The sequence below is a fragment of the Carcharodon carcharias genome, chromosome 15 (assembly GCF_017639515.1).
Source record: "Carcharodon carcharias isolate sCarCar2 chromosome 15, sCarCar2.pri, whole genome shotgun sequence".
In the NCBI taxonomy this organism is placed as follows: domain Eukaryota; kingdom Metazoa; phylum Chordata; class Chondrichthyes; order Lamniformes; family Lamnidae; genus Carcharodon; species Carcharodon carcharias.
The window spans coordinates 125,326,474-125,351,403 of record NC_054481.1 but is presented as its reverse complement, the minus strand read 5'-3'; the positions used below and the strand labels follow the sequence as shown (position 1 = coordinate 125,351,403).

Below are 24,930 nucleotides of genomic sequence, written 5' to 3'. Positions count from 1 at the left end.
GTGAACTCGTCCACTTTGCCAGGAAGAATAGAAAAACAGAATTTTAAAAGGAGAAAGATCGAAAAACTTGGCAGTACAGAGGGACCTGGATGCCCTGGTACATGAATCACACGCAATTATTGTGCAGGCAGAGAAAGTGATTAGGAAGGCAAATGGAATGTTAGCATTTATTGCAAGGGGAATGGAATATAAAAGTGCACAAGTTTTTCTTTGATTGTATAGGAGCGTAGGACTTAAGAGCAGGAGTAAGCCATTCGGCCCTTCGAACCTGCACTGCCATTAAGGACATGGCTTATCTGGTTGTGGCCTCAACTCCACTTTGCTGAGTGTTGGTGAGACCAGAACTGGAGTAGTGTGCACAGCTTTGCTCTCCTTACTTGAGAAAGGATATAATAGCATTAGAAACAGTTCAGAGAAGATTCACGTGACTGATTCCTGGGACAAGGAGGTTATCTTATGAGAAAAAGTTGGACAGGTTGGGCCTGTATGCATTGGAGTTTAGAAGAATGGAAATGTGGCCTTATTGAAGGATCCTTATCTAAGATCCTGAGGGGACTTGACAGGGTGGATGCTGAAAGGATGTTTCCCCTTGTGGGAGAGACTAGAATAGGGGGTTAGTTTAAAAATAAGGGGTGCCCTATTTAAGTTGGAAATGAGAAATTTTTTCTCTGAGGGTCACTGGTCTGTGGAATTCTCTTCCCCAGAGAGCAGCGGAGGCAGGGTCATTGAATATTTTTATGGCTGAGTTAGACCCTTGATTGACAAGGGAGTCCAAGGGTATGGGGGCAGACAGGAAAGTAGAGTTGAGGCCACAATCAGGTCAGCCATGATCTTATCAAAATGCACAGCAGGCTCGAGGAGCTGAATGGCCTACTCCTGCTCCTAATTTGTATGTTTGTATATATGTTGAAAGGGGAAAAATCTACCCTCATCGCCATTCAGGCCTTCATTCAATGATATCATTACTGATCTGCAACCTAACTCCATATATTCGCCTGTCCCATATCCCTTAATGCCTTTGTAAAATAAAAATCACTGAATCTCAGAATTAAAGCTTACAGTTGACCTAGCATCAGTTACGTTTGGGCAAAAGATTTCTAAACTTTTAAACTTTCACCCTTTGTGTCTAGAAGTGTTTGCTAATTTCACTCCTTAATGTTCTGGCTGTAATTGTTATACTGTGTCCCCAGCAGCAAGCCAGCCAGCAAAAGTTGTTTTTCCTTATCAACCCTACCTTAATATCTTGAAAACTTTCATTAAATCATCCCTTAATCTTCTAAATTTCAGGGAAGGCACTCCTAGTTTGTATAACCTTCTCTTGTAATTTAACCCTTGGAGTCCAGGTATCATTCTGAAATCATATAAACTTACACTGCGCTCCCTCCAGGGCCAATATATATTTCGTAAGTTGTGGTGCCTAGAATTTCTTTTTTCTATTTATTCTTTCATGGGATATTGGTGTCGCTGGCATGCCCAGAATTTATTGCCCATCCCTAATTGGTGATGGTGAGCCACATTTTTGAACTGCTGCTGTCCATGTGGTGTAGATACACCCACAGTGTTGTTAGGAGGGGTACATAGTACCCCACATGTAATGCAATCAGGGCTTTGTTTGGCTGAAGCATGGGGCTGTAATTGCCAAACTTTCCCAGTGTCATATTGGGGTGGTACCCTAACGTTGCACTGGGGAATCCCCTTGAGAAGTTCCCAGGTAAGGTTTGCATAGCAGTTGCCCAGAAGTGCAAATTTCCCCTGGGCAATTGCCCTGCACTGGGAACCATCTGAAAATGCTATAAAATCGCAAACTTCAAATGGTTCCGACTGGCTTATGTCAATAATTACCCAGAATAAGTTAGAAAGATTATAACCACTTCTAACTTCTGGGTAAGTATTGTACAGACCCAGGGGACACCCACCCCACACTCCTGACTAGCCCTTCCCCCACAGGCCTTCCCTACCCCAATGGGGACTCTTCTATGTCTCCAGCAGCAGCACCTCCCCGGGGGCCAGGCCTGACTCTCTCTCCTCCACACACACACACACACACACACACACACCCCCCCCCCCCCCCCCCCCCCCCCCCCAAAACCCCTGCTCCCGAGGGCCAACGGCCTGACCTCTGACCCCCTGTCCAGATCTCCGACCACACCCCCACCACCTACCCTCCCCCTTTTGATTTCCCCCACACTCTCCAATTCCTGTCAACTCCAAATCCTATCCACTTACCTTAAATACTTACCTCCTCCCTGACCTGCCAAGGACCCTTAAACTTCAATGGACCTTTAACTTACCTGGATTATGGCAGCTGGTGTCGTAAAAAGGGGGCGTGGCCTGCTACCCTTCAACTCAGCTGCACTTTGACACTAGTCCTGGGGGAGGTGCTGCACTGTCTGGATCTCGCCCAGCCTGAATCAGAAGATTGGGTGACACAATCGGAAAAAATTAAGGTAGGAAATGGGGAATGGAATGGCAATCCGACACTGCCACTCTGGGTGGGGCTCAGGCCCATGATTTCTATCTCCTTATATTCTAACCTTGTAGATATAAAGACCAGCAATCCAGGAACCATTTTGATTATTTGTGACAATTTTATGATTCATGTTACTCGACCCCCTTTTTGAATCTCACTTTTTAGCTTTTCATGACATAAATTTTTATCTCTGATCTATGTTTTTTTAAGTTCAAAGTGGATGACCTCACATTTACCTTTGAAATCCATTTGGCGCACTATATCTCTTTGTAACATTATGCTTCTGTCTTTTTTTTAATTCATTCATGAGATGTGGGCATTGTTGGCCAGCATTTATTACCCATCCCTTGTTGCCCTCGAGAAGGTGGTGATGAGCTCCCTACACTGCTAACAATGCCACCCATCTTTGTGTCATTGACTGATTTGGATACATGGCTTTCCATTCCCGTCATCTAAGTCGTTAATAAATATGGTGAATACTCTCCAATACGGATCCTTGCAGGGCACCACTAGTCACATCCTGCCAATTAGTGTACCTGTCCATTATCTCTACTGTGTCTTCTGCTGCTAAGACAGTTTCCTGATGAGGTCAATAATTTGCCTTCAATTCTATAGTCTTCAACTTTAGTCAACAGTCTATTATTAGGGATTTTACCTGAAAGATTGCAACACTATTGATCCTTATTGTTTTTTTTAATGTTTGTCCCACCTTCTATTTATCATTCAGAAATTTGAAGAATTACAATACTTTCATCCAAATCATCATTCTATTGTGTTCAAAACAGTGGGTGGAATTTTCCATGCCCGCTGGTGGCGGGGGTGATAGGTGATGTGAGCAGACGATATGGCGCGATCGGTTTCACGACAGCGGGAAGGCAGGTTGTGATTGTCTGCTCAGCCTGCTGCGTTTCCCACTATCGATTGTCAGGAACCTCATTGCAATACATCAGGTCATCCTGCCAGGCTCTTGCACACCTGCTGGATCGTCTGTCCACGTCAGCGGGAAAGCACCCCGACATGTTTCACAACAGCACAGAGGCGACGTGCACTTGGTGGCCTTCACTTCGGGTGAACTGGAGGTGAGTGCACAGCAACATTCTGCAGAGCTCGCTAGAGTCGGCCATTGCTTTGCGGACTTCAGGGGTGCTGGGGGGGTGGGTGTTGGGGTTAAGTGCCGCCCTGCCCGACTGGTGGCGGGTGGAGGAGGATCGGGGGCAAGTGCAGCCCTTCCCATGAGGCGACTTTTGAGGGTGAGGGGGAGAGGGGGGCAAGTGCAGCCTTGCTGTTGAGGTGACTTGTGAGGTGGGTGGGCAAGGGCAGTCCTGCCGTTGAATGTAGAGTGGGGGAGGTAGGATGGGTGAGGGAAGTCGCCACACATTCGGGAAACCTGTAGAAAGTGACCATTGCTCTGCAACTGAAACAATTCGGGCGCGGCCACATTGATATGATTGGGTTGGGCTCCTAGCTTACCTGCCCACTCGAGCAACGCAGAAGCAATGCAGCACCACCAACCACCCCCCTGCCACAGACTGCGAATTCACGAGCACTTTAGTGGACTGCAGAGCAGTTGGACTGCACATGTACAATCTCCTCGCTAAAGCTGGTCATATAGCAGTCACTGCTGGAGGCGCTCACAGCGTCTTGCAATGTCAGCATCCCAGTTTGGACCGGTCCCCCCCATGGCTTAAGCCAACAGGGCAGCCATGCAGCACACTCTGGCCGTCCAAGTGGTGGCCAGCACACTCTGGGAAGCTTTAAGGGGCTGTCACACTTAACCAAGACAGGTTCTTAGTACACCCATGCTAACGACGTGTGTCTCTCTTTCATTCTGCAGGAGGAGTACATCAGGATCCTCGAGCCCAGGGAACTAACGGTATGCCGATGGCCTACAGAGAATGAAGAAGATGGAGGAGAGAGCGACTGAGTCTTCTAGCTGCGTAGAGGCAGGAGCATCAACTTCAGGAAAAGGGGCGGCTGGTGCTCCACACGCAGCCCAAGAGCCACAGTGAGCTGTTGCTGGTCGGTGCCTAATGACATGCCGCCTTTCGTTCCTGCAGATGATCGAGAACCAGTGTTGCCAAAGACTGCATGTCTAGGGAACTGGTCGCTCACATTTGTCATTTACTGCTGGATTTGGCACCACAGGGACACGGAGGGCATCCACTGCCAGTGGCCGTGAAAGTAACTGCGGTGCCCATTTCTGTGCCAGTGGCTCCTTTCAGGGCTCCACAGGTGATCTCTATGGGATCTCTCAAGCCTCCACCCACAAATGCATCCATGAGGTCATGAATACTATCTTTACGAGGGCACGCAACTTTATGCATTTTGCCTGGGACCAGGACAGCCAGAATGCAAGAGTGATTGGATTCGCCCAGATCTCTGGTTTCCCCACAGGTGCAGGGCGCGATTGACTGCAATCGCGTGGCGCTCAGATCTCCGTCGCAACACACGGTAGACTACATCAACTGCAGGGGCTTCCATCTGCCCTTGTGCAGCTGGTGTGCCCGCCAGCAACGCATCCTGCAGGTGTGCCCGCCAGCAACGCATCCTGCAGGTGTGCCCGCCAGCAACGCATCCTGCAGGTGTGCCCGCCAGCAACGCATCCTGCAGGTGTGCCCGCCAGCAACGCATCCTGCAGGTGTGCCCACAGTTTCCAGGGAGTGTGCATGGCGCCTACATCTTCAGTTGGTCACAGATCTCTGAAGCCTTCCAGGGTCCACAGAGGCTGCAGGGATGGCACCTCAGGGGATAAGGGCTACACACAGAGGCCGCGGCTGATGACACCCGTGCGGCGGCCTCAGACTACAGCAGAGTGACAGTATAATGAGGCTCATGCCCCAGCTCGCAACTTGGCGGAGCAGACCATTGGGATGCTGAAAATGAGGTTCTGGTGCCTAGACCGGTCAGGTGGAGCCCTGAAATACAGTCCACAGAGTGGCATGCATCATCGTCGTCTGCTGCGCTCTTTACAACCTGGCACTCCAAAGGGAAGACGAGCTGGCGGAGGTGGAGATGGAGGAGCTGCAAGTCTCCTCCGATGCAGAGGACATTGGGGAAGAGGCTGAGGAGGTCCTCGGAGGTGACAATATTGGGAATGAGGCCCTCACACTGGCTAGATGAGGCAGCTGCACTTGGGAGGCCCTTATAACTTCTAACTTCTAGATTTCTGGGGGATGCTGACGACATGCAGTGAGGTGACCCCATAGTTCCCACATCACATTTGTGAACGTTTGACTCCAGTCTGGCTTATGGCAGTGCGAATACCCTCTGTGGGAATGCTTCTGTCATGGAAACGCAGTGGAGGCCCTAATAGTTGCTCGATTGCAGGACGATGATGGCGACATGCATTGTGTACACTCCATAAATCTTCTCTCAGCCTCTGAGAATGTCTGACTCCAGTCTGGCCGAGGGCAGCTCGCTTGCACTCTGTGATCAGGGTCATATTGTAGAGATGCAACCATGAAACTTTAGAAGCATCTGATGCTTTGTCTGCCTTCAGCACCTGAGCCCTTCAGCATATGTGGTCACAGATGCTGAAGAGATGGGGTCAGTCCCTCCATAAAGGTGCTGAGAGCATACTGAGCGAATAAGAGAACTCTGTGGTACCTGCCCGCTACATTCTGGCAGCAATGACCAGCAGCGCCGAGTTGCAGGCATCAGTAACATCTCCAGACAGTGCGAGGCCGGACCATTACTTTGGCCTGAAGGCTGCGCTGGGTAGAGGCCATGGACTGAGACAACTGCCTTTACCTTGTGCAGAAAGGTTTCAGACCTGAGTGACAAGAACACTGCTCATCAGAACAAGAAGCCATAGGCAGGGAGACATTCTTGTGAGTTTATTCACAACAGGTGAACAGTGTGTACAAACGATTAACACCTGTGCCCAGGCTGTGTGAGAATTTGTGTCTGCTTTATAGAAAAAAACACCCAAAAAAACCAAATCTCTTTAACTATCCTAATCCTGTTCCTACGTCTTGGTGCACCCCAGACATCCACAGCGGAGGTGGAGGCAGCCTGCTGACTCTGGTGCCCTGTCTGTGATGACTTTGGCAGGTGTCCTCTGGAGGCCGAGGCTTGGAGGGCCCCGGCCTGTGTGGCAGTGTCACTCTCCTCGGCCTGTGGAGCTGGAGCTGCTGAGGTCTCAGGAAGAGAGGAGTCGGATGGGCTGGGCACAGAGTCACCTGGATGGATGGGCCCGGAGTGTGCACCTGCAGATGCGGATCCTCCTCCCTATGGGTGCCAGGGGGCTCCAGGCTGATTCCTTGAGGAGCAGGGGTAGCTGGAGTGAGATCGAGCTACCCAGCACCCCTCTTGCATACACACTGTTGGAGGCCAACTATGGCATCAGTGATGGAGTTTAGCCTGCGCAGCTGTGTAGGAGCGAAGTCCTTATCAAGGTCTCCATGGCAGCCGCCATCCTACCAGTGGACCTCAGTGCATTGGCATGCCGGTGCTATCACTTCAGCCTGAAGGCAGACAAACAACTCCATCATGCCTTACAATCTGAGGAGTGCAGCGGACATCCCTTCCTGATGTTCCCGAGCTTGCCTTTGCAGCTCCAACAACTGTGACCTGACTGTATCCAGAGGCCTCCAGCAGCCCTGCCATCATCTGCAGTGGATCAAGACAGTGTGATGTGCTCACCAGATTGTGATCCCAAGGGTACTGTAAAGCTAGGCCACACCAAAGTGTGTGTCTCTGCGCTGGCAGAGGGCGTGGGTGAGCACTGTGACGGATCTTCAGGGAGGGTGCCTCCAGATTCCTCTTCAGAGATTTCTTCGGGGCTTGATTGGAGGCCTTGGGTCATGGATTCTGTTGGCTTTTGGGCAGATGTGCCTGCAAAAGCAAGGAGAGATAATTAGTGCATGGCAATGGCCTGTGAAATAGGACCCATCATCACGGCATGGTTGTCTGAGGAATGTTGCACTGCTGGATCCTCACTTGGTTGAGCAGCGCTATCCTCACCGTCAGCACAGGACTGGTCCAGATCCTCATCGGCCAGCTGGACGGCTGTGTTTTCAAAGTCCGCGAGGACCTTGATTTCAGGCATTCCACCACTGGTCTGCAACCTCTCTCTCTCTCTCTCTCTTGTGTGCCAGCTTGTCCTGCATGGATAGAGATGGGGAATGTTTAAGCAGGACCCCTGCCAGGCCAGATGATAAGTATGCCCGGCCTGTGTGGATGAAGGCATTGACGGTGAGTGTGAGAGAGTGAAAGATGATGCCCCTTGAACCGGCAGTGAGCGCGGGCCCTGTGGATGTGTTTTGGGTGAGAGTTGAGTGAGTTACCCTGGTGGAACGGAGGAGATCATTCATCCTGTTGTGGTACTGGGTGGCTGTTCTCTTTTGCAGGGTGTTGGCACTGACCACTGCTGCCATCGCCTCCCAAGCTGGGTTGGTGCTGTTACTGCCCACCCTGCGGCCAGAGTGGAGGTAGAGGACATCCCGGCAGGCCTCCACAGCATCCAAAAGTTGCTCGCGAGATGCATCGCTGAACTTGGGGCCTGTAGCCGCCTTCAGTTTCAGGGTCATATCTTCCACCATGTCTTCCAGCGGTGGTCCGGAAGCACTGAGACGTGTGCTTGCGGCTGGACTTTAAACATGGCGCCTGGGGTGAAGCAGCGGTTGGGTGATGGTAGGCAGACGAATGTGAGCCTGCCCGCCATGGAAACACCATGTTTCCCAGGAGTGCATAAATAATGAGGCGGGTTTGGAATGATATGGTGTAAAAACTCGCCAACATTTTACCCGCCTGCTATCTCACAGTGCAAATTTGGGAAAATTCTGCCCAGTGAGGGGGTTCTCGATTCTGATGGTACTGCATCTGTGGGTAGCTTTGTTTTTTTCATTCACAGGATGTGGGCTTCGCAGGCTGGGCCAGCATTTATTGCCCATCCTAATTGCCCTTGAGAAGGTGGTGGTGAGCTGCCTTCTTGAACCGCTACAGTCCCTGTGGTGTAGGTACGCCCACAGTGCTGTTAGGGAGGGAGTTCCTGGATTTTGACCTGTGGAAAATATTGAACGACTGCCACGAGGCAGTATAGAATAGCGAATGAAAATTTCTTACTGAATGCTGAGTGATCCCAACAATAAGTATTCAGCTTTTTTTAAATAAAAAGCATAATAGTAGAAAATCCAAAGTATATCAAAAACCAACCGAGCTATTTTTTCAAATAACGAGGATGTCAGTGAAGATTCGTGGATGGAATAGTTGGCATCAAGTTACTCAACCACATAGAACAAGCCTTGGTGACTAGAAAAAGCAATACCAAAACTGAAGAAAGAAGCTAGGAATGGAAGTAATGAAATCCCACTGAAACAGTCCCATAAATGTTGGAAGCTTACGTCAATTTCTCGGTGGTACTGTTCACTCAGCATCCCCCTGTGCCCCTGCTGCATCCCTCCATTGGTGGCAGAGGAGGCCGTGACTTTGGGCCAGACTTGTAATTGATTTGGAGTCGCTGATCCTTAGAGAAAATTCACCATCTACTTTGAACAAAATGTATTCCAGCTAGACTTTCTTTTCCTTTTAAATTTGTCTTTAATTCTCTTCACCCTGTGAACTATATATTTGACTACATCAACATTGGTTTACTTCATCGTTTTGAAATCTTTGGTTTCCTTTTAGAATAGGTTTTACTTTCTCAGCCTATCTCAGCATCCCAAGGGCAAAAAATCTGGTATCTTTGATATCAATTTCTAAATCACCCGTACAATTTCAACATTTTTTTGTAAATGTGCTGGTTTCAGTTGAAAATATTGTTCTGTGTGCACTCTCCATCTGCTTTGTCTTATGGTATTGCTGCTTACATACAGATATTTTTGACCCTATTTAATAGTATAGCCTGCGCTTTGCAGTCATATTTACTATTTCTAGCAAAGTAAGTTAACCGTACATTTCATCACATTATTATTGAACTTGCAAATCATCGCAATTAAAACCCCCCCTTTTTTTTCCCTGTTTACCCATCCACCTTTTGTATTATTTACAAACATAGAAATTCAATTTGTAAGAACCACTTTCAAAATCCCTCAAGTATTGTGAACAGAGGCACCCATGGTGTATTCTAGTCACAGGTGTCAAGCTAGTGCAACAACCTGTGATTTGATTCTTATTGTTAGGCAGCTATTTACTAAGTTTCAACATTCTAATAACTTTTACTTTAATCGCTGTAATTTCTTGTGAGACACCTTATTAAATGGCTTCTTAGCCACAAAGTCAAGATGCCGAGGCTCTGCTATCGTACCTTTCCTTCACCAACTCTGTCACCCCTTTCAACAATTTAATTCAATTTGCTGGACATTGTCTGCCTTTCGTGAAGTCTACTATTTTGCTCATTCTAATAGCTTAGGATGGTTTCCTTTTATTGTTTGGGAAATATTGAAATTTACTCTAGATGCCATGGTAACATCTCTGCAACTCTAGTGTTGTGCTTCTGACTAGAAAATATCAAACAATATTTTTTAATCTTCTGATATAACTTCCTGTCTGTTCCCTGTTGTTCTGACTTTGCATTTGTTTACTTCCTGTGTTTTCTCAGATCTACGCATTTTCACAATGACGCAGCATATCTAACCCTCTATCGTTCTTTTGTTTCGTAATGCCAACTTGTACCTCATACATGCTGAATTCCTATTCCTATTTCTATATGTGGTTTATAGGCAGGTGGTCATTGGGCAGCAGGTACATCTTCACACAGCAGTGCCATGACAAATTTGTAAACAGATATGCAATACTTTTTTTCTAGGGATATCTGGCATCTTCCCCTAGAAAATTTTTAGGCATTCATAGTATTGTTTTCTAACATTTGGTGTAAATCTTTTTGGATACATTCATAAAAGCTTTCTGATGATTATGCTACTTCATACCCTGTAAAGACTGTCTCTGCTATTGATGTAAATAAAACATACAGCAGCCCACCCCCCCACCCCACCCCCACCAATTATTTCACCCGGTGAGTCACTGAGCCATATAAACCAGAAAGAGCAGTCAACCATCCAGTCACATGAAGCTATACATCCATTACCTGCAGCCAGCCACCAGAAGCCAGCCAATTCAGCACCAGTAACCAGCTGCTAGAGGTCACCTGTACACAGGCAATCATCAGTAATACTGAGCCAACCCGTCCACAATCAGCAGCTTGCCAAACCACAGGCAGTCCATAGCTATTTGCCAGGGTGGAGATGGAAGCCTTGGTGGAAGGGCAAAGGTGAGGAGCTAGAGGCCTGGGGAGGAATTTGGGTTCTTCATCAGTGGGAACAATTGAAAAACAAGACAAAAAAGTTAGCTGTTGCAAGCATTGCTGCTTAATGAGGATGGTCAAAACAGCTTCATGATTTAGTGGCCCATTGGCAAATACAGAACGAATATAACTAATGTAAAATAATATATTTGATGTAACATACGGAGGTGATGGCATAGTGGTATTGTCACTGGACTGGTAATCGAGAGACCCGGGGTATTGCTCTGGGGACCCGAATCCTGCCACGGCAGATGGTGGAATTTGAATTCAATAAAAATCTGGAATTAAAAGTCTGATGAAGGCCATGAAACCATTGCCGGTTGTTGTAAAACACCATCTCGTTCACTAATGTCCTTTAGGGAAGGAAATCTGCCGTCCTTTACCTGGTCTGGCCTACATGTGACTCCAGATGTACAGCAATGTGGTTGATTCTCAAATGCCCTCTGAACAAGGGATTTAGGGATGGGCAATAAATGTTGGCCCAGCCAGTGACATCCCATGAATGAATTAATATTTAATATATTAACATAATATATAAAATAATATAATATATAGCATAAAACTTAGTTACTGAAAAATTCTCAGGAACTTAATTCTTGAAGTCTAATGTGACTTCTAAAAATTGGTAAAATCCAAGTAATTGAATTTTGTAAATGATTTGTAAAATTACTCTTGTCAGTTTTAGAATGACTGCTTGGCTTAATGGTGAACCATAAGGTTGTGGCATCAAGCCTGACTCCAGACCTTGCGGGCATAATCTATGCTAACATTCATTGCAGTGCCATAAAAATGCAGCATTATCTGAGATCCTGTGTTTTGAACTGAGGCCCTGTTTCCCCATTCAGGTAGTTGTAAAAGATCCCGTGGAATTCTTCTAGTGCCTTGCCAAATGTGATAGCCAACACAAACAGAATAAATTGACTGGTCATTTATCTCGTTTATTGTTGTAGGACTTTATTGTGTGCAAATCGATTGCAGGATGCTGTTTTAAGTCCCAAGGATGCGTGGATATGGAAGGCACCATATAAAAATAAGTTTGTCCTTTGTCTCTGTGAGCAAGTTCAACATAGCTGGGAGCAAAAAGAATTTATGTGTACATTTTTTTATAAAATGTAAGTGCATCTCTGGAAGACAATAGTTGAGTATTCTATTTCATTAAAAACAATGAGTTCATTAAGTGTATTTTGAAAGCTACTGTTCAGTTTAGCTTTTTATCACTGGCATTTCACCTTTTGGAAGCTCTGTTCATCTGTTCATGTTTCAATAACCAAGTGATATAAAGGAAAGAAGAAAGAAAGGATAATATGGGTCAGGGGCTCCAGCAGCGCTTATTGCTTGTGTTTTGTGGATAGTATGATAATTAATCAATTATTGGCATACTGCAATGATGCCTTACTAAATTTAAGTTAATTCAACTAAAACCTAACACTCTTGACAGAGAGAGCCTATGCAAAAGTGATATATGAGGATATAAACTTACGCTTTCTACAGAAAGATGATTTTCTAGCCTTAAAGCTATAATGACGCAAATATGGCAAAAACAGCTGTGGATTAGTGCTCTGCTGTAAATAGGTTCAAATTAATTTGAAAGATGTTGGCTGAAAATGCAGTAATAGGTTATTAGCTCTACTAACAAAACTTGGGTGAAAATTTCGCCACAGGTTTACATTCAAACGCTATTTTTAATGGGGGTCCTCCAACGTTTTTTAGACACAGACCGTGGCGGGGGGGGGTGGGGGGGAAGAGAAAATAGGTTATACCCCACCAAGTTCAATCCTAAATGCTCTTTTGATTATGGCCATGCAGAAGTTTGCAATCTAGACCATCGCGTCCTAGAAATTTGTGATTTAGTTTGGAGGGAGATCCCTTAACATTTGACAGCACAATCACAAGAACTTAGGGCTGTTTCTTTGATTGCAAATGCATAATTCCCTTAATAAATGTTGAGAATGGAAATGATTCTAAAGTGTTAAGTAAGAATATAATCTTTTTAAAATGCTTTTATTTCCCTAGAAGAATTGATATTTTAATTCTTTCATTATTGAATGACAACTATTTTTGAAGTGATTCTGTTGTGATTATTTTGGAAATACTTTTGCAAAGCACAATTTTGAGGAATTGGCAATCTGTAAATCTTTTTCCTTTAATTCACATTCTTAGAATTTTTTAAGCGTCACTTTGTTGCTTTTTAACTCTTGCCTTTTCGAATGAAATGTTTTTGTATTCTCCAGAGGGTAAATGGATTGATCCAAATCTACAAAATTACACAGCATGCTACCTTTAATTGTACCTTAGTCTGATACTCTTATGGCTGCTGTCACTGATACTCATGTTCATGTGCACAGACACACCTAATCCCTCTAAAGTGTCTCCCTGAAACACAACCTGAAATAAGAAGTACAATGGATTGGTGGATTGAACCTGTAAGCCAGGGTCTGTGATACAGCATGCACTGCTCTGTTATGGTGTACTGTGACATCTTCCAAATGTATCTTTTATTTGCTGTTATGTTTTGAAGAGATGAATGGAGAGAAACCTGTGAAATTAATTTAATTTTACGTTGGAATGATTTTTTTCAAAAAATATCTTGAGCTACAGAAATCTGGAGGCCTATTCAAACATGTTATTTGGAGGGAAGGAGAAGGGCCAAACAGTCCAAAGCTTAGTAATAGCAAGCATTATTGTGAAATGCTGGCACCTTTTTATGAAATGACACTATCTTAAATGTGATCTGCGAAGGTCAGAACCATATGCACTGCCTTAAAGGATAGTGGAAGCAGTTTCAATAGCATCATTCAAATGGGACTAGGATATTTAGTTGAAAAGGAAAAATTTACAGGGCCCTGTGGAATGTCTTGGGAGAAGAGGGCAAAATGGATTGCAAAGAGCTAACACAGGTACAATGGCCTCCTGTGCTACAAGATAATTAATTCTGTCCATTAAAGTCCAATTTAAAATATCCAACAATACATATACTTTGATCATTTTGCTTGATTACAAATAATAATGAATAAAAATTAAATGAAATTGACTTGAAATATCTTTGGTTTGATGTCATAAAGGAAAAAGGACTGCCATTGAAACACTTTTGCAGTAAGAAATTATGGGTATCAGTGTTTTTTGGAAGAATGAAATGTTTTTAAAATATGAAATGGTTTCTCACAACTGAACATGATACTTTTATTCTGGATTATAAATGTCTCAAATTTGTTTACAGTTTTTAATCGGGTGTTATGACAGTGATTTAGATGTATCTTCAACTGGCCAACTTGAATCTGAAGTGTTCTTGGTTTGATGTTTGTCACAGTACCCCCCTTGATAGGGCCCTTTTCTTTCAGCATGCTCACTAAAGCTCCCTGGAGCTGGGAGCTGGTTCAGCATGCTTATTTAGAGAACATAAAGGGAGAGATTGATTGTTCTGTATATGAGGGAGGCAGGGTCATGGCACATGCTCAGTGCTGACATTTGGAAGGGAAGTTTTTACGCTCTGCGTGGTGGCTGAGGTCATAGCACAAGCTCAGTGAAAGCTTTCTGAGGTCTCTCAGAGACTGCGTGTGCCACCATTTTGAGTACTGAGAGTAGGAAAAAGGGAGAGTTTTGCTTTCAGTGCAGACTATAGCCAGACTTGGGGATATAATTAAACCTAAAGGACTTGTTTTGACCATGGATGATCTCTTCAGTCCTCGGAGGTAGGCTTATTTATTCTGGCCTATCCTAAAAGGCTGCGGTTTGTAGATTCCTTGCCTTGTCAAATATTTATTATGAAATCTTCATTATTAATGCTGCAAGGCTTTTTGCAGCTGTTTTTCAACGTTTGATCAGCATTAAACAGAAAATGGTGACTCTTTCCTGAACAGCTAGCTGTCTTTCTCCCTTTCATTTTGTAAAGGAATATCAGCAATTTCTTTTGGTTTGGGGGCTAGAGAAGAGAAATCAAATCATCACCATAAAAATGATATAATTATTTTACTGGCATTTTGTGAATTTTCTTTTTCAAACCTATTTAAAGCAGAGTTTGTAGCAGTGCTTGTATAATTTACATCTGATTGATTTCCTTTAAGCACAGAAAATGCACCTTTTATTTAGGACGTATGTGGGTGTGAGAACTATTTGGGCCTGTCAGTTGTTTGGATAGGAAAATGGTAGTAGGAAGGATTTGGTGTGGACAGCTATTGGTGGCTTTCAGTGATGGGTGGGACCTCACATGATAGTTCTTCTGGATACTTGAACTTCAGTCTTTTTGACTTCAAAGTTCATTTGCAAAAGGAAAATTAAAAAATAAAAACTTGATATTAGAAACAAATGCAATGTGTCCATGTAAATTTTTAAGAAAAATAAAAGTAAAGCTGTATAACTACAAAACTGGTAGTTACCTGCTCCTTTAATTTGAAACCTACATTATTCACTATTTGTATCTTGTGCTATCTACTTGAATTCACCTTAGATCTGTTTCTGTTCAGCACATTGTTAACAAAGTTCATATGAGATATGCTGAAAACAAGTTCAGTGATGACGAGTGGTTTATTTTGAATCAAATCTGTAGAGTTATTGTGAACGTTATGTGAAAATAGTGCCCATTTGTTTGGATGTTGTGGCATCACTTCCCACCCTCATTCAGTTATATTGATGCAGGAATAAAACTTTGATCAACACCTTTGGCAGCCAGAACACCAAAATATCAAAGCAATCCAGATATCTGAATAAAAATTGTTTCAGGAATGCTTGAAACAATATGTATTTAAATGCAATTACTATACTGAAGGTTTAATAAACAATGGCTCTTGACTCGGAAGCTCCCTGGAAGTTGCAGTGTTAAATTGGCACTGCTTGGAATTGGCATTAGAAACAAATAAATACAGGATAGCTTTCAATCGAAATATGCACTTGGCTGAAAAGACCAACGACATTTGTTAATTTAAAATTTATAAGATGGGGTGATAAAATATCTTAATGTGATGCTCACAAAACATTTTGTAAATTGATATATTTGAAGTTGTCTTATGATAAATAATTTAAATGGTTGTGACATGGCCTACATTAGCAGAGCTTTTAGTCTTGCATAAATGTCGCTTTGTTTTGATTCTCTAAGAGCAGCCTTTGAGGATAAATGGTTAAGAGTTGGTGCCGTCTTGTTTTCTAGAAAACGGTTCTTCTGTTACCAAAAAGTCGTCAATTTTTGGTCAATGTTAGAATAGGTTTTTCTTCCTGATTTCTTCCCATGCTGCTTTTATTGGAGTTGGCTACTAAAAGCTCTGAATTGGCCAGGATTCACTCTGCCTTTCCCTCACTGCACCTCGCTATTGGTGTGATACTGTAAGGACAGATAATCGCTCTGCGAGAACTCTTGTGTTGACACATTGGCTCATTGTACCATCAAACTGTACATCTTTTAGCATGCTTTTACTATAGAAGAAAGCACAGTTTATTCAGATATAATGGTTGTCATGACAACTAACAAAATTCAGATTGTTTGATTATTTAACTTTGATTTTAAATGTGAAAAGGTGATCAAAGTAAAATGTATAGTGTGGTAGGTGATCCATAATGGTAGATATAAAATTTGTGTTTTTTTTACAGTTAACTGATCATAGGAACGTAGGAAGAAACTTTAGAAACTGGAATAAGCAATTCAGCCCCTTGAGTCTGTTCTATCATTTCAGTTTGATTACGATTGATCTGTAATTTATCTGCTTTATAATAACCTTAATACCCTTATCTAGCAAAAATGTGTCAATCTCAACTTTGAAATTTTCAAATGACCTAGCCTGAATAGCTTGTTTTGGGGAGGAATGTTCCAGATTTCCACTACTCTTTGTGCAGTAATAATGTTGATATATAAAAAAAACTATACCAGTAAAGTAGAAAAATTAGTTAATTGCCTTACCAGCTTAAACACACTAAAATTAGTCTCTTAAGTAGTGTAATGCGAGCTTGAATTCTGTTAAAGTGAAGCTCAGCAATTTAATTTCAGTTATGGGTAGGGTCATAAGTTCTTTCTATTCATAATATTACAGTTTGTATTATGCATTATTAGAATAAGTTTAAGATTTGTTTGTGTAGTAAGCTGATCCAGAGCAAAACATACCTAAAGAAAATTTCTAACTTGGCTGCCACAATCAAGGTGGGATCAGGTGGTGGAATTTGATTTAAATTAATACATTTGGAATTGAAAGCTAGTCTCAGTAATAATGTCCATGAAACTATCATTGATTATTGTAAAAACCCATATGGTTCACTAATGTCCTTTAGGGGAAGAAATCTGCCATCCTTATCCAGTCTGGCCTGCATGTGACTCCAGACTCTCAGCAATGTGATTGACCCTTAACTGCCCTCTGAAATGGCCTAGTAAGACACTCAGTTCAAGGACGGTTAAGGTTGGGAAACTAAGCTGGCCATGTCAGTGACACCCACATCCCAAGAACAAAAAGAAAAACAAAATTTCAAGTAAAACATAGATTTTGTGTTGGTAAATGCTCATTTCAAAATGCTTAGTTAATTTGCCAGTAATTGATGTTGACCAACAGCACCTTGCTAATGGCAGTCAGTGCGTCTAAAAAGGCTTTGAATCATGCTGAACCGTGCAAGGAAGATTCCAGGCTCAAACTTTGGTTTGTATTAATATCGCCAGTCTTAGCCAAGGCTGTACTGAGGGTACAGGAATTGTCTCGGCATCTCACGGCTTGAAAGGTGGGAGAAATTGACAGGAGCTCTCAGTTCTGGTCACTAACACCTGCATGGACATTACTGGAAGTCATAAGCTGTTATGGCTCACAGCCTACCGATACTTGATGTGGGCTGCAAAGTGAAGAATGACCAATTAGGTGGCTGTTCCTGTGCAAAGAAGGACTTGCATTTATATGGTATTTTAACACACTTTTCAAACATCTCAAAATACAATGTGATGCAGTGGTTATCATCTAGGTAAATGAGGCAGCAATATTTTGTACAGCAAGATCCCATAAAACTGAGATGAATCACTGTTGCTTGAGGGAAGAATGTTGGTCAGTTTTGAGGAGAACACTGTTCAATTTATGCCATTGGATCTTTGGGCGAACGCCTCATGAAAGATGACATCTCTGACGGTAACAGCACTCCCTCAGTACCGTTACGGCATGTCAACTTAGATTATACGCTCAAGTTCAGCAGTGGATCTTGAACTTACAGCTTTCTGACTCGGGGGAAAGTGTTGTGTACTTTATCTCTAGGGGTTGTGCATTAAAACATTTTGCATAAAAGCATCTCTTTAGAATTTCTGACTAATGCTGTTGTAAATTCCCAAGAAGCATTTGCATTGAACAGAATTGCAAAGTTGAATAATGGCAAATAATTACAGATTTTGTGCGACTTAGCAGTTTATCAGTTAGTTATCAACGCATCAACACATATGAGATGAGGGACAGGCACTGCACTAATACCGGTACCTTAATTATATTGAGACTCTGTGATCTGGGCTTTGGTTTTGCTTGATGCTCCCAGTGAAGCAACAACAAAGTAAAACACAATGTTCATGCACAAGTATGGACATTTCAAAGTTTGAAAGTAGGTGGTTAATGTTGCCGTGTGATTTGACCATGAAAGTTACATAGCCAATCTGGATTTTGCTTGTACCTAACTTCCCCCCACGCACTTTCCATCAGGAGTCGCGGGATAGCAGTTAGGAGCACGAGCCTGGCAGATATTTTTTCTTTCATTCCTCCTCATGAGTCAATGCATGCTGAGATCAATTGTTGAGTTCTAACTGTTGTCCATAGAAGATCTGCTAAAAGCACAGACTGTGGTTTGCAGCTGTGATGTTCTGCTGCAGTGAAACATCAGGCAACATCAGTCACCAAGAGCTGGATTTACTTAGATAGTGTTCAGACGTGTGCTGGCAGGTATGAAACTCAGGGAAGGAAGTAATTCCCTGCAGAAGAACTGGGCAGAGGCTTGGCAGATGCTAACCTGTTTTCTGTCTGCTAAGATGGGTGGAGCTTTGTTGCCTGTCAGTCCTGATGAGAGTGAGTGGCTCAATTAAATTGTCTCAACAAGTGAGAATGGAGCAGTAGAAAACATATACTGTATATGTGTAGATGGCATTGGGTTACATAATCTAGTAGTTTAAAAATGATAATCTGTTGCCTTGGCCAAATGGGCAAGCATTAATGCTGTGCAAGGCTATTGAGTAACTAGGTTGCTTTCATCTAGAACTTTGGCTGATGTTTTGGGGGTTAGAATCCTTAATTCTGTCTGTTTAATATTGCCATGGGATTATGTTGTCTGAACACCTCCAAGTGTTGATTTTTATTGTGTGGAATTCCAAAATTATCTAGTTTTTATTTTTGTTAGTTTAAGTGGGGGCTTACATTCTGCTATTCTGTTCAGTTTTTTCTCTCTGTGGTAATTATGGGAATGGTGTAATAGATCTGGATTATTTTTCTTTCTTCTAACTCGTGAAATGTGGATGATTGTACAGAGCAGATTAAAATTGCTTCTTCAGTACTGAAATTGTAGAACAGAACTTTCCATTGCAAGGTTAGCTGATGCAGCAAAATACACTTGTGTGCTTATTTATTGTTTTGATTAAGAGCCATACTGTACTGAATAAACCTGCATATTTCTGTGCAGTCACCCCATATGAAGCTTTCAATTAACAGTATTTTTCATCAAGCCTAAAACAAATTAATGTTTGATGCAGCTGAAGTGACAGTCTAACTTGTAAAAGCATCTTTTGATAAATGTGTCCATTAGTAAATATTTTTATTTTACTTTTTAAAACCCTTTTAGTCTTGGTAATAAAAGAAATGCACGGCTGTGCTTTCTTGGTTACTTAGAAGAGCCTTACCATTCTAACTCCTTTTAAGAAAAACAAATTATTGGAAGGAATTATGATTTAAGACCTCTTGTTTTCTTCTAACATTTTTTTTTCCCCTAATTACCCAGTTACTTCTGATGATGTGATTGGAGAAGTGGCTTGGAGGAATTACTTAATTAATTTGAGTGTTCGATTAACAAATCCAATTCAACAGACTTTTGACTCTACAGTGATGTTCAGTCGTCATCCTGCATTAAGACATACAAAGCAAGAAGGTCCCAGATTTGATTCCCAGTCCGGCATATTGTGCATCCCCCATCTCTTCCCTCACTCCCCCATTATCAGCCATGCCTTCAGCTACCTAAGCTCTAAAATCCACCCCCCCCCACCTTAAACCTCTCTGCCCCTCTACCGTTCCTCCTTTTAAGTCACTCTTTAAACCCCACTTGTTTGACTTCCATTTATGTTCTGCTGTGTCCCATGCGACTGTGTTACACATAGCAACCTTTTTTCAGCTTTCAATCATTCCATCAACAAAAGAAGGGTATAACTGGTCACTTGTGTTGTTAGCAGTCAGGTGAGGTTACCCTGTACTACCTGTTAAGTTGATCCTATTCCTGATGAGCAATGCCAAGAGGGGTGTCATAGTTCCTTCAGTAGCTTTCAAATCCAAGAGATATATTCAGGGTGAGATTTGAGCCATCATTGAGTTGAAGAAGATAACCTAGCCTGATCTAACTGAGACTTAGTGTTCTTTCCTTTTCCTTTGACCACCTCCTTGGGGCACCTAGTCACTCTTGAGTCAGCAACTAAGTGACATATAGCAGCGGCCAGAGTAACTTTCACTCCGACTTTATTGAGAAGGACTTGGATCCGGGATGACACCTTCCCCCAGTATGATTGTCAGAATCCAAAAGTTAGAGTATGAAGTAATTGCTGAATTAAATCTTCTGATGACTACTACACAGGTCATTGGAGCATTGACTCACTGTGTCGCCTTCTGTTGTCCTTTTTATAGTTGTAACTGTATCTTTAGTCAATAGGAACATTTATAAATTATTAATGCGGAACCTTAAAATCAACCCAGAGTACAAAATATATGCTTCTGTTATAGCTCGATCAATACTGTCACTGCTCATAATTGAAAATTGATTGACAATAGATAGATTTTCAGACAAATTATTTTCAAAGGTTTTTTTCACCGATTTCAAAGAGCTGTTGCAGACTGTATACTGCTCAGTGATGTAAATTTAAAAATAGCGTCCCAATCCAATTCTTAGAGTTAAAAATAATTATGCTGCATCAGCTATTCTGTTAAAATATTTTCAGGTAACTACCAGTAGTATGAATGTGGTTCACCCAGTGCTATTGCAGAGGTTCCAGGAGAATTCTTGAATTGGCATTAAAATATTTTATATATTGTCTTCTTGGCTCCCTCAGAGCACTCTTACCTTTGAGTCAAATTTGTGGTTCTGACTCCAATTCCAGGGCTTGAGCACATGATCTAGGTTGGTACTTCACTGCAGTACTGAGCAAGTGCTGCATTGTCAGTAGTGCCATTTTTCAAATGAGATGTTAAACATTGGCCTCTTCTACCAGTTGAGGTGGATGTGTGCAGATTTACTGCTGCATTTGCCTATATCATGATTATGGTTCATCTTCAAAAGCAACTCATTGAGTGGTGAAGCACTTTGGGATGATCTGAGGATGTGAAAGATGCTGTACAATGATCTTTTGTGCCAATTGTGAATTGTATAAAAGATTATAGTTATATATACACATTGTATAAAAGACCTCTATCAACCAAATGATGAATTATATAAGGGACCAGTGTGAACTTGCATAAGCAATAGGTGATTTCAAAATGGTGCATCATGCAAGAATTTTGTGGAAACTGTATTTCATAATTGTCTCATATCAGTAACGTAGTTAATTGTTTCCAATGTTAAAGAAAATATGAGGTTTATAGTATAAGCATCTTTTTTGGGTGCAGTTGTGCTGCCACTTTTGTGTTTCTGCAATGTTATTTCTATTTTGCAGTGATTCTGGAGTCTGCTGGTGAATGCTGCTGTGCAAAACCTCCTCAGGGAGCCCATCTCACACTGCTTGGGCTCATCACCGCATTGCGTATGACTCCGATGCGGTGTCCTGGACATTTTATAGACAAAGCAGAAGTTCTTTTAATGCTGCAACAGTGGGCATTCCTATCCGTGCCCTTAAATCATTCAACAATTTACTGTCAGCTGAGCAGAACACACATATATAAACCTGCATGCATGAAGTTGTGCACCTGAGAGAGTTCGCTTACCAGTATCGAAGTGGTGTGTGTTTCTGAATCAGTTCTGTAACCACCACCTCAGACTTCTTCTACATCAACATTTCATAATAAATTACAAATTGCATATATGTGTATAATGTTGGTTTCTTAATGAAGATGCTTAATCTTTTAATTACTGCACAGCATAACTTTAGAAGTGAAATCTCACACTTCAAGTTACCTTTACTTTTCTATTCCTTTACTGCTTGTTTTGTGATAAACGGAAATATTTTTAGTGAAATTTTGTTATATAAACTTCTTCAGCTTCAGGCTATCCCAACTTTTCTCAAAAGTAGGATTGGACTCATTTTGATTTTGTTTGATAATGCTCCTGGGAAGTAATTTGGGTTATTTTACTATCAATGGTGCTATATAAATGGAAGTTGTTGTTGGTATCGGGAGACTATTTGACAGTGTGGGACCCACTGTACCTTCAGCTGACCAGTACCTCCTAGTTGTATTCGCTGAATTATGATAAGAGTGGGAAGAACCCTGGCTGAAATCAGTGAGTTCAGAATAAGCTGGGGACCTTCCCCTTTTTTATTACCTAGAGTCACACTATCAATGCATGGACATACCAAGCAATGAAGGAGCTTCCCTGCACTTACTATAGGATTCAGATGACATGAACCATGACGTGAAATTGATTGATGTCAAAGACACTGATTCCTTCAGTGCGTTTCTATCGTTAAAAGTACTAACCAACTTCTCCATATTGTAGACTGTAACAGCATTCTGAAAGAAAAATACTGCCCTCCTTTCAACCACACAGCCGTCCTTGATTGTACCACCCGAATGAAATTGCAGCTCTTTTCTACTGTTGCAGTGACATTGAAGTTTTATTTTTAGATTTTTTATTTCACAGCTTGTTATAGAATGGTTGTGCAAATAATAATACAGATAGAAGCAGATATGGATAGAACTGCTTGAAACCTGTTAAACATTCGGGTTTAGATAATAGAAATGACGCAAGTGAAAGTTTGAGTAAAGTGGTGCTGTGGTCATTGAGACGTTTATTTCATACAATATGATTTTGTTTCTTAAACATAATACCATTGTGTCACAAAATGCACTCAATATCTGTGAAACTTTCATTTATTTTTTGCTTTACCTTCATTGCAGAAGCTTACAGTGGCCAAGTAAAGCAAAAAAAAAGATTTTTGATGAGGATAATGTGGTTGATGTGGTGCATGTGGGCTTCCAAAAGGTATTTGGTAAAGTGCCACATAACAGGCTTGCTAGCAAATTTGAAGCTCCTGAAATAAAAGAGATGGTGGCTGCATGGATACGGAGTTGGCTGAGAGATAGGAAACAGAGTGGTGATAAACATTTATGCTTTAGACTGAAGGAAAGTATACAGTGGGATTTCTCAGGGGTTGGTACTAGGAACACTGATTTTGCTGATATCTATTAATGATTTAAACTTGGCTGTTCAGTCCACAATTTCATAATTTGCAAGAATTATGACTGTGAGGAGGATGGTTGCAGACCTCAAGTGGACATAGACTGATGGAATGGACGGATGAAATTTAACAAGGGGAAGTGCCAAATGATACGTTTTGGTGGAAAGATCAAGGAGAGACATTATAAAACAGTACAATTTTAAAGGTGCGGGAACAGAGATACCCAAGGGTGTATGTGCATGAGTTATCGAAGGCCGCCAAGCAGGCTGGAAAAGTAGATGAAAAGGCATGTGGGGATCCTGGGTTTTTTAAATAGAGGCAAAAGAGCACAAAAGCAAGAAAGTTATGATGAATCTTTATAAAACACTTCAGCTGCAACTGGAGTATTGTGTCCAATTATTGGCATTGCACTTTAGGAAGGATGTGATGGTTTTACGAAGAATGCAGAAAAGATTCACGACAATAGTTCCGGGCTGAGGAACAATTTTTACATGGATAGATAGGAGAAGCTGTGGTTGTTGTTCTTTGAGAAGAGGAGACTGAGATGAGGTTTGTTGGATATATTCAAAATCATGAGGGGCCTAGACAGAGTAGATGGAAAGGAACTGTTCCTGTTGGTGGAAGGTTTGGAAACCAGAGGACACTGATTTAAGGTAATTGGCAAAAGAACCAAAGGTAGCATGAGTGGTTACAGTCTGGAACACACTGCCCGAGAGGGTGTTGGAGGCAGTTCCAATCATAACTTCCAAAGGGGAATTGGATAAGCAGTCAAAAGGAAACAGGGAAAGAGCAGGGGAGTGGGACAGGCTAATTTGCTCTTACTGTGAGCTGGCACAGACTCAACAAGCTGAACTGCCTCCTTCCATGCTGTAACCATTCTTTGATTCTAATGTTATATTTCTTAGACTAAAAGTGGAACCTCACAATTATGTCAGACATCATTTCCTCATATAAAAGAAAGAAGATATAGAAAATAGTTAATTCTTAATTGGGTGGATTTGCACAGTCCGTTTATAAATGACCACTTAAAGCAAAACTAAAACAAAACCTTTCCACAGTCTGTACCTTGTTTACGATTTTCACCTTCCTTGCTCTTGCTTTAAAATAGCACCTTTTCGCATTCTGGCTAACCCTCATTAACTTACACCAGAGCATCAAAATGTGTAATCCAAATGACGGTGAGATAGGCAAATTAAGATTTTTAGATGTTATATTTTATACTTTTATATTAGACCAATGAAAAGTTCACACTCAGAGTGCAATATTATTGAGTATAATAAAACCTTTTGTGAGTCACTTTTTCTTAGGTTGGGTGTGGGGAGGGAGAAGGAAGAGCAGAAAGATGGATTGCACTGGTATACCAAGACATTTGAGGAGTTAATTTCAGTAGGTCGTGAATTGTAGTTTAGTGGCTCCCCAATACTTGAACTCTGATGTAATTGGGTGCATTTTTCAAGTGTTGACTAGGCCACTTGACAGATAATTGGAACCATTACAGAAAGAAGGAGTAATGTCTTTTTTTTGGTGGGAAAATGAGATCGGAAAGTCGATTGTTCAGCCTGCCCCACTTGAATCACCTAAATGACCTGCTAAAGCACTATTCTCACCTCCTCAGCTAGAAAAGAATGCAAGATGAAGAATAACTCTGTAAGAATAATGAGGAGGTAGCACCGTAAAAATGATCGAGCAACATGCAGAACCCTCATT

At 42.1% G+C, this 24,930-nt stretch overlaps 1 protein-coding gene across 10 annotated transcripts in view; it reads left to right on the top strand.

Moving 5' to 3' along the window:
- rerea (arginine-glutamic acid dipeptide (RE) repeats a) overlaps positions 1 to 24,930 on the top strand; it is a 505,448-nt gene that overhangs the window by 259,448 nt on the left and 221,070 nt on the right. Inside the window, exon 1 of one of the 10 annotated variants that reach the window (XM_041206434.1) lies at positions 14,251 to 14,401. The exons of the other annotated variants lie outside the window; for them this stretch is intronic. Coding sequence (XP_041062368.1) covers positions 14,376 to 14,401 — 26 coding nt within the window. The 5' untranslated portion in view covers positions 14,251 to 14,375. Of the gene's footprint in view, positions 1 to 14,250; positions 14,402 to 24,930 lie in introns of those variants that run through there. 10 annotated transcript variants of the gene reach the window in all.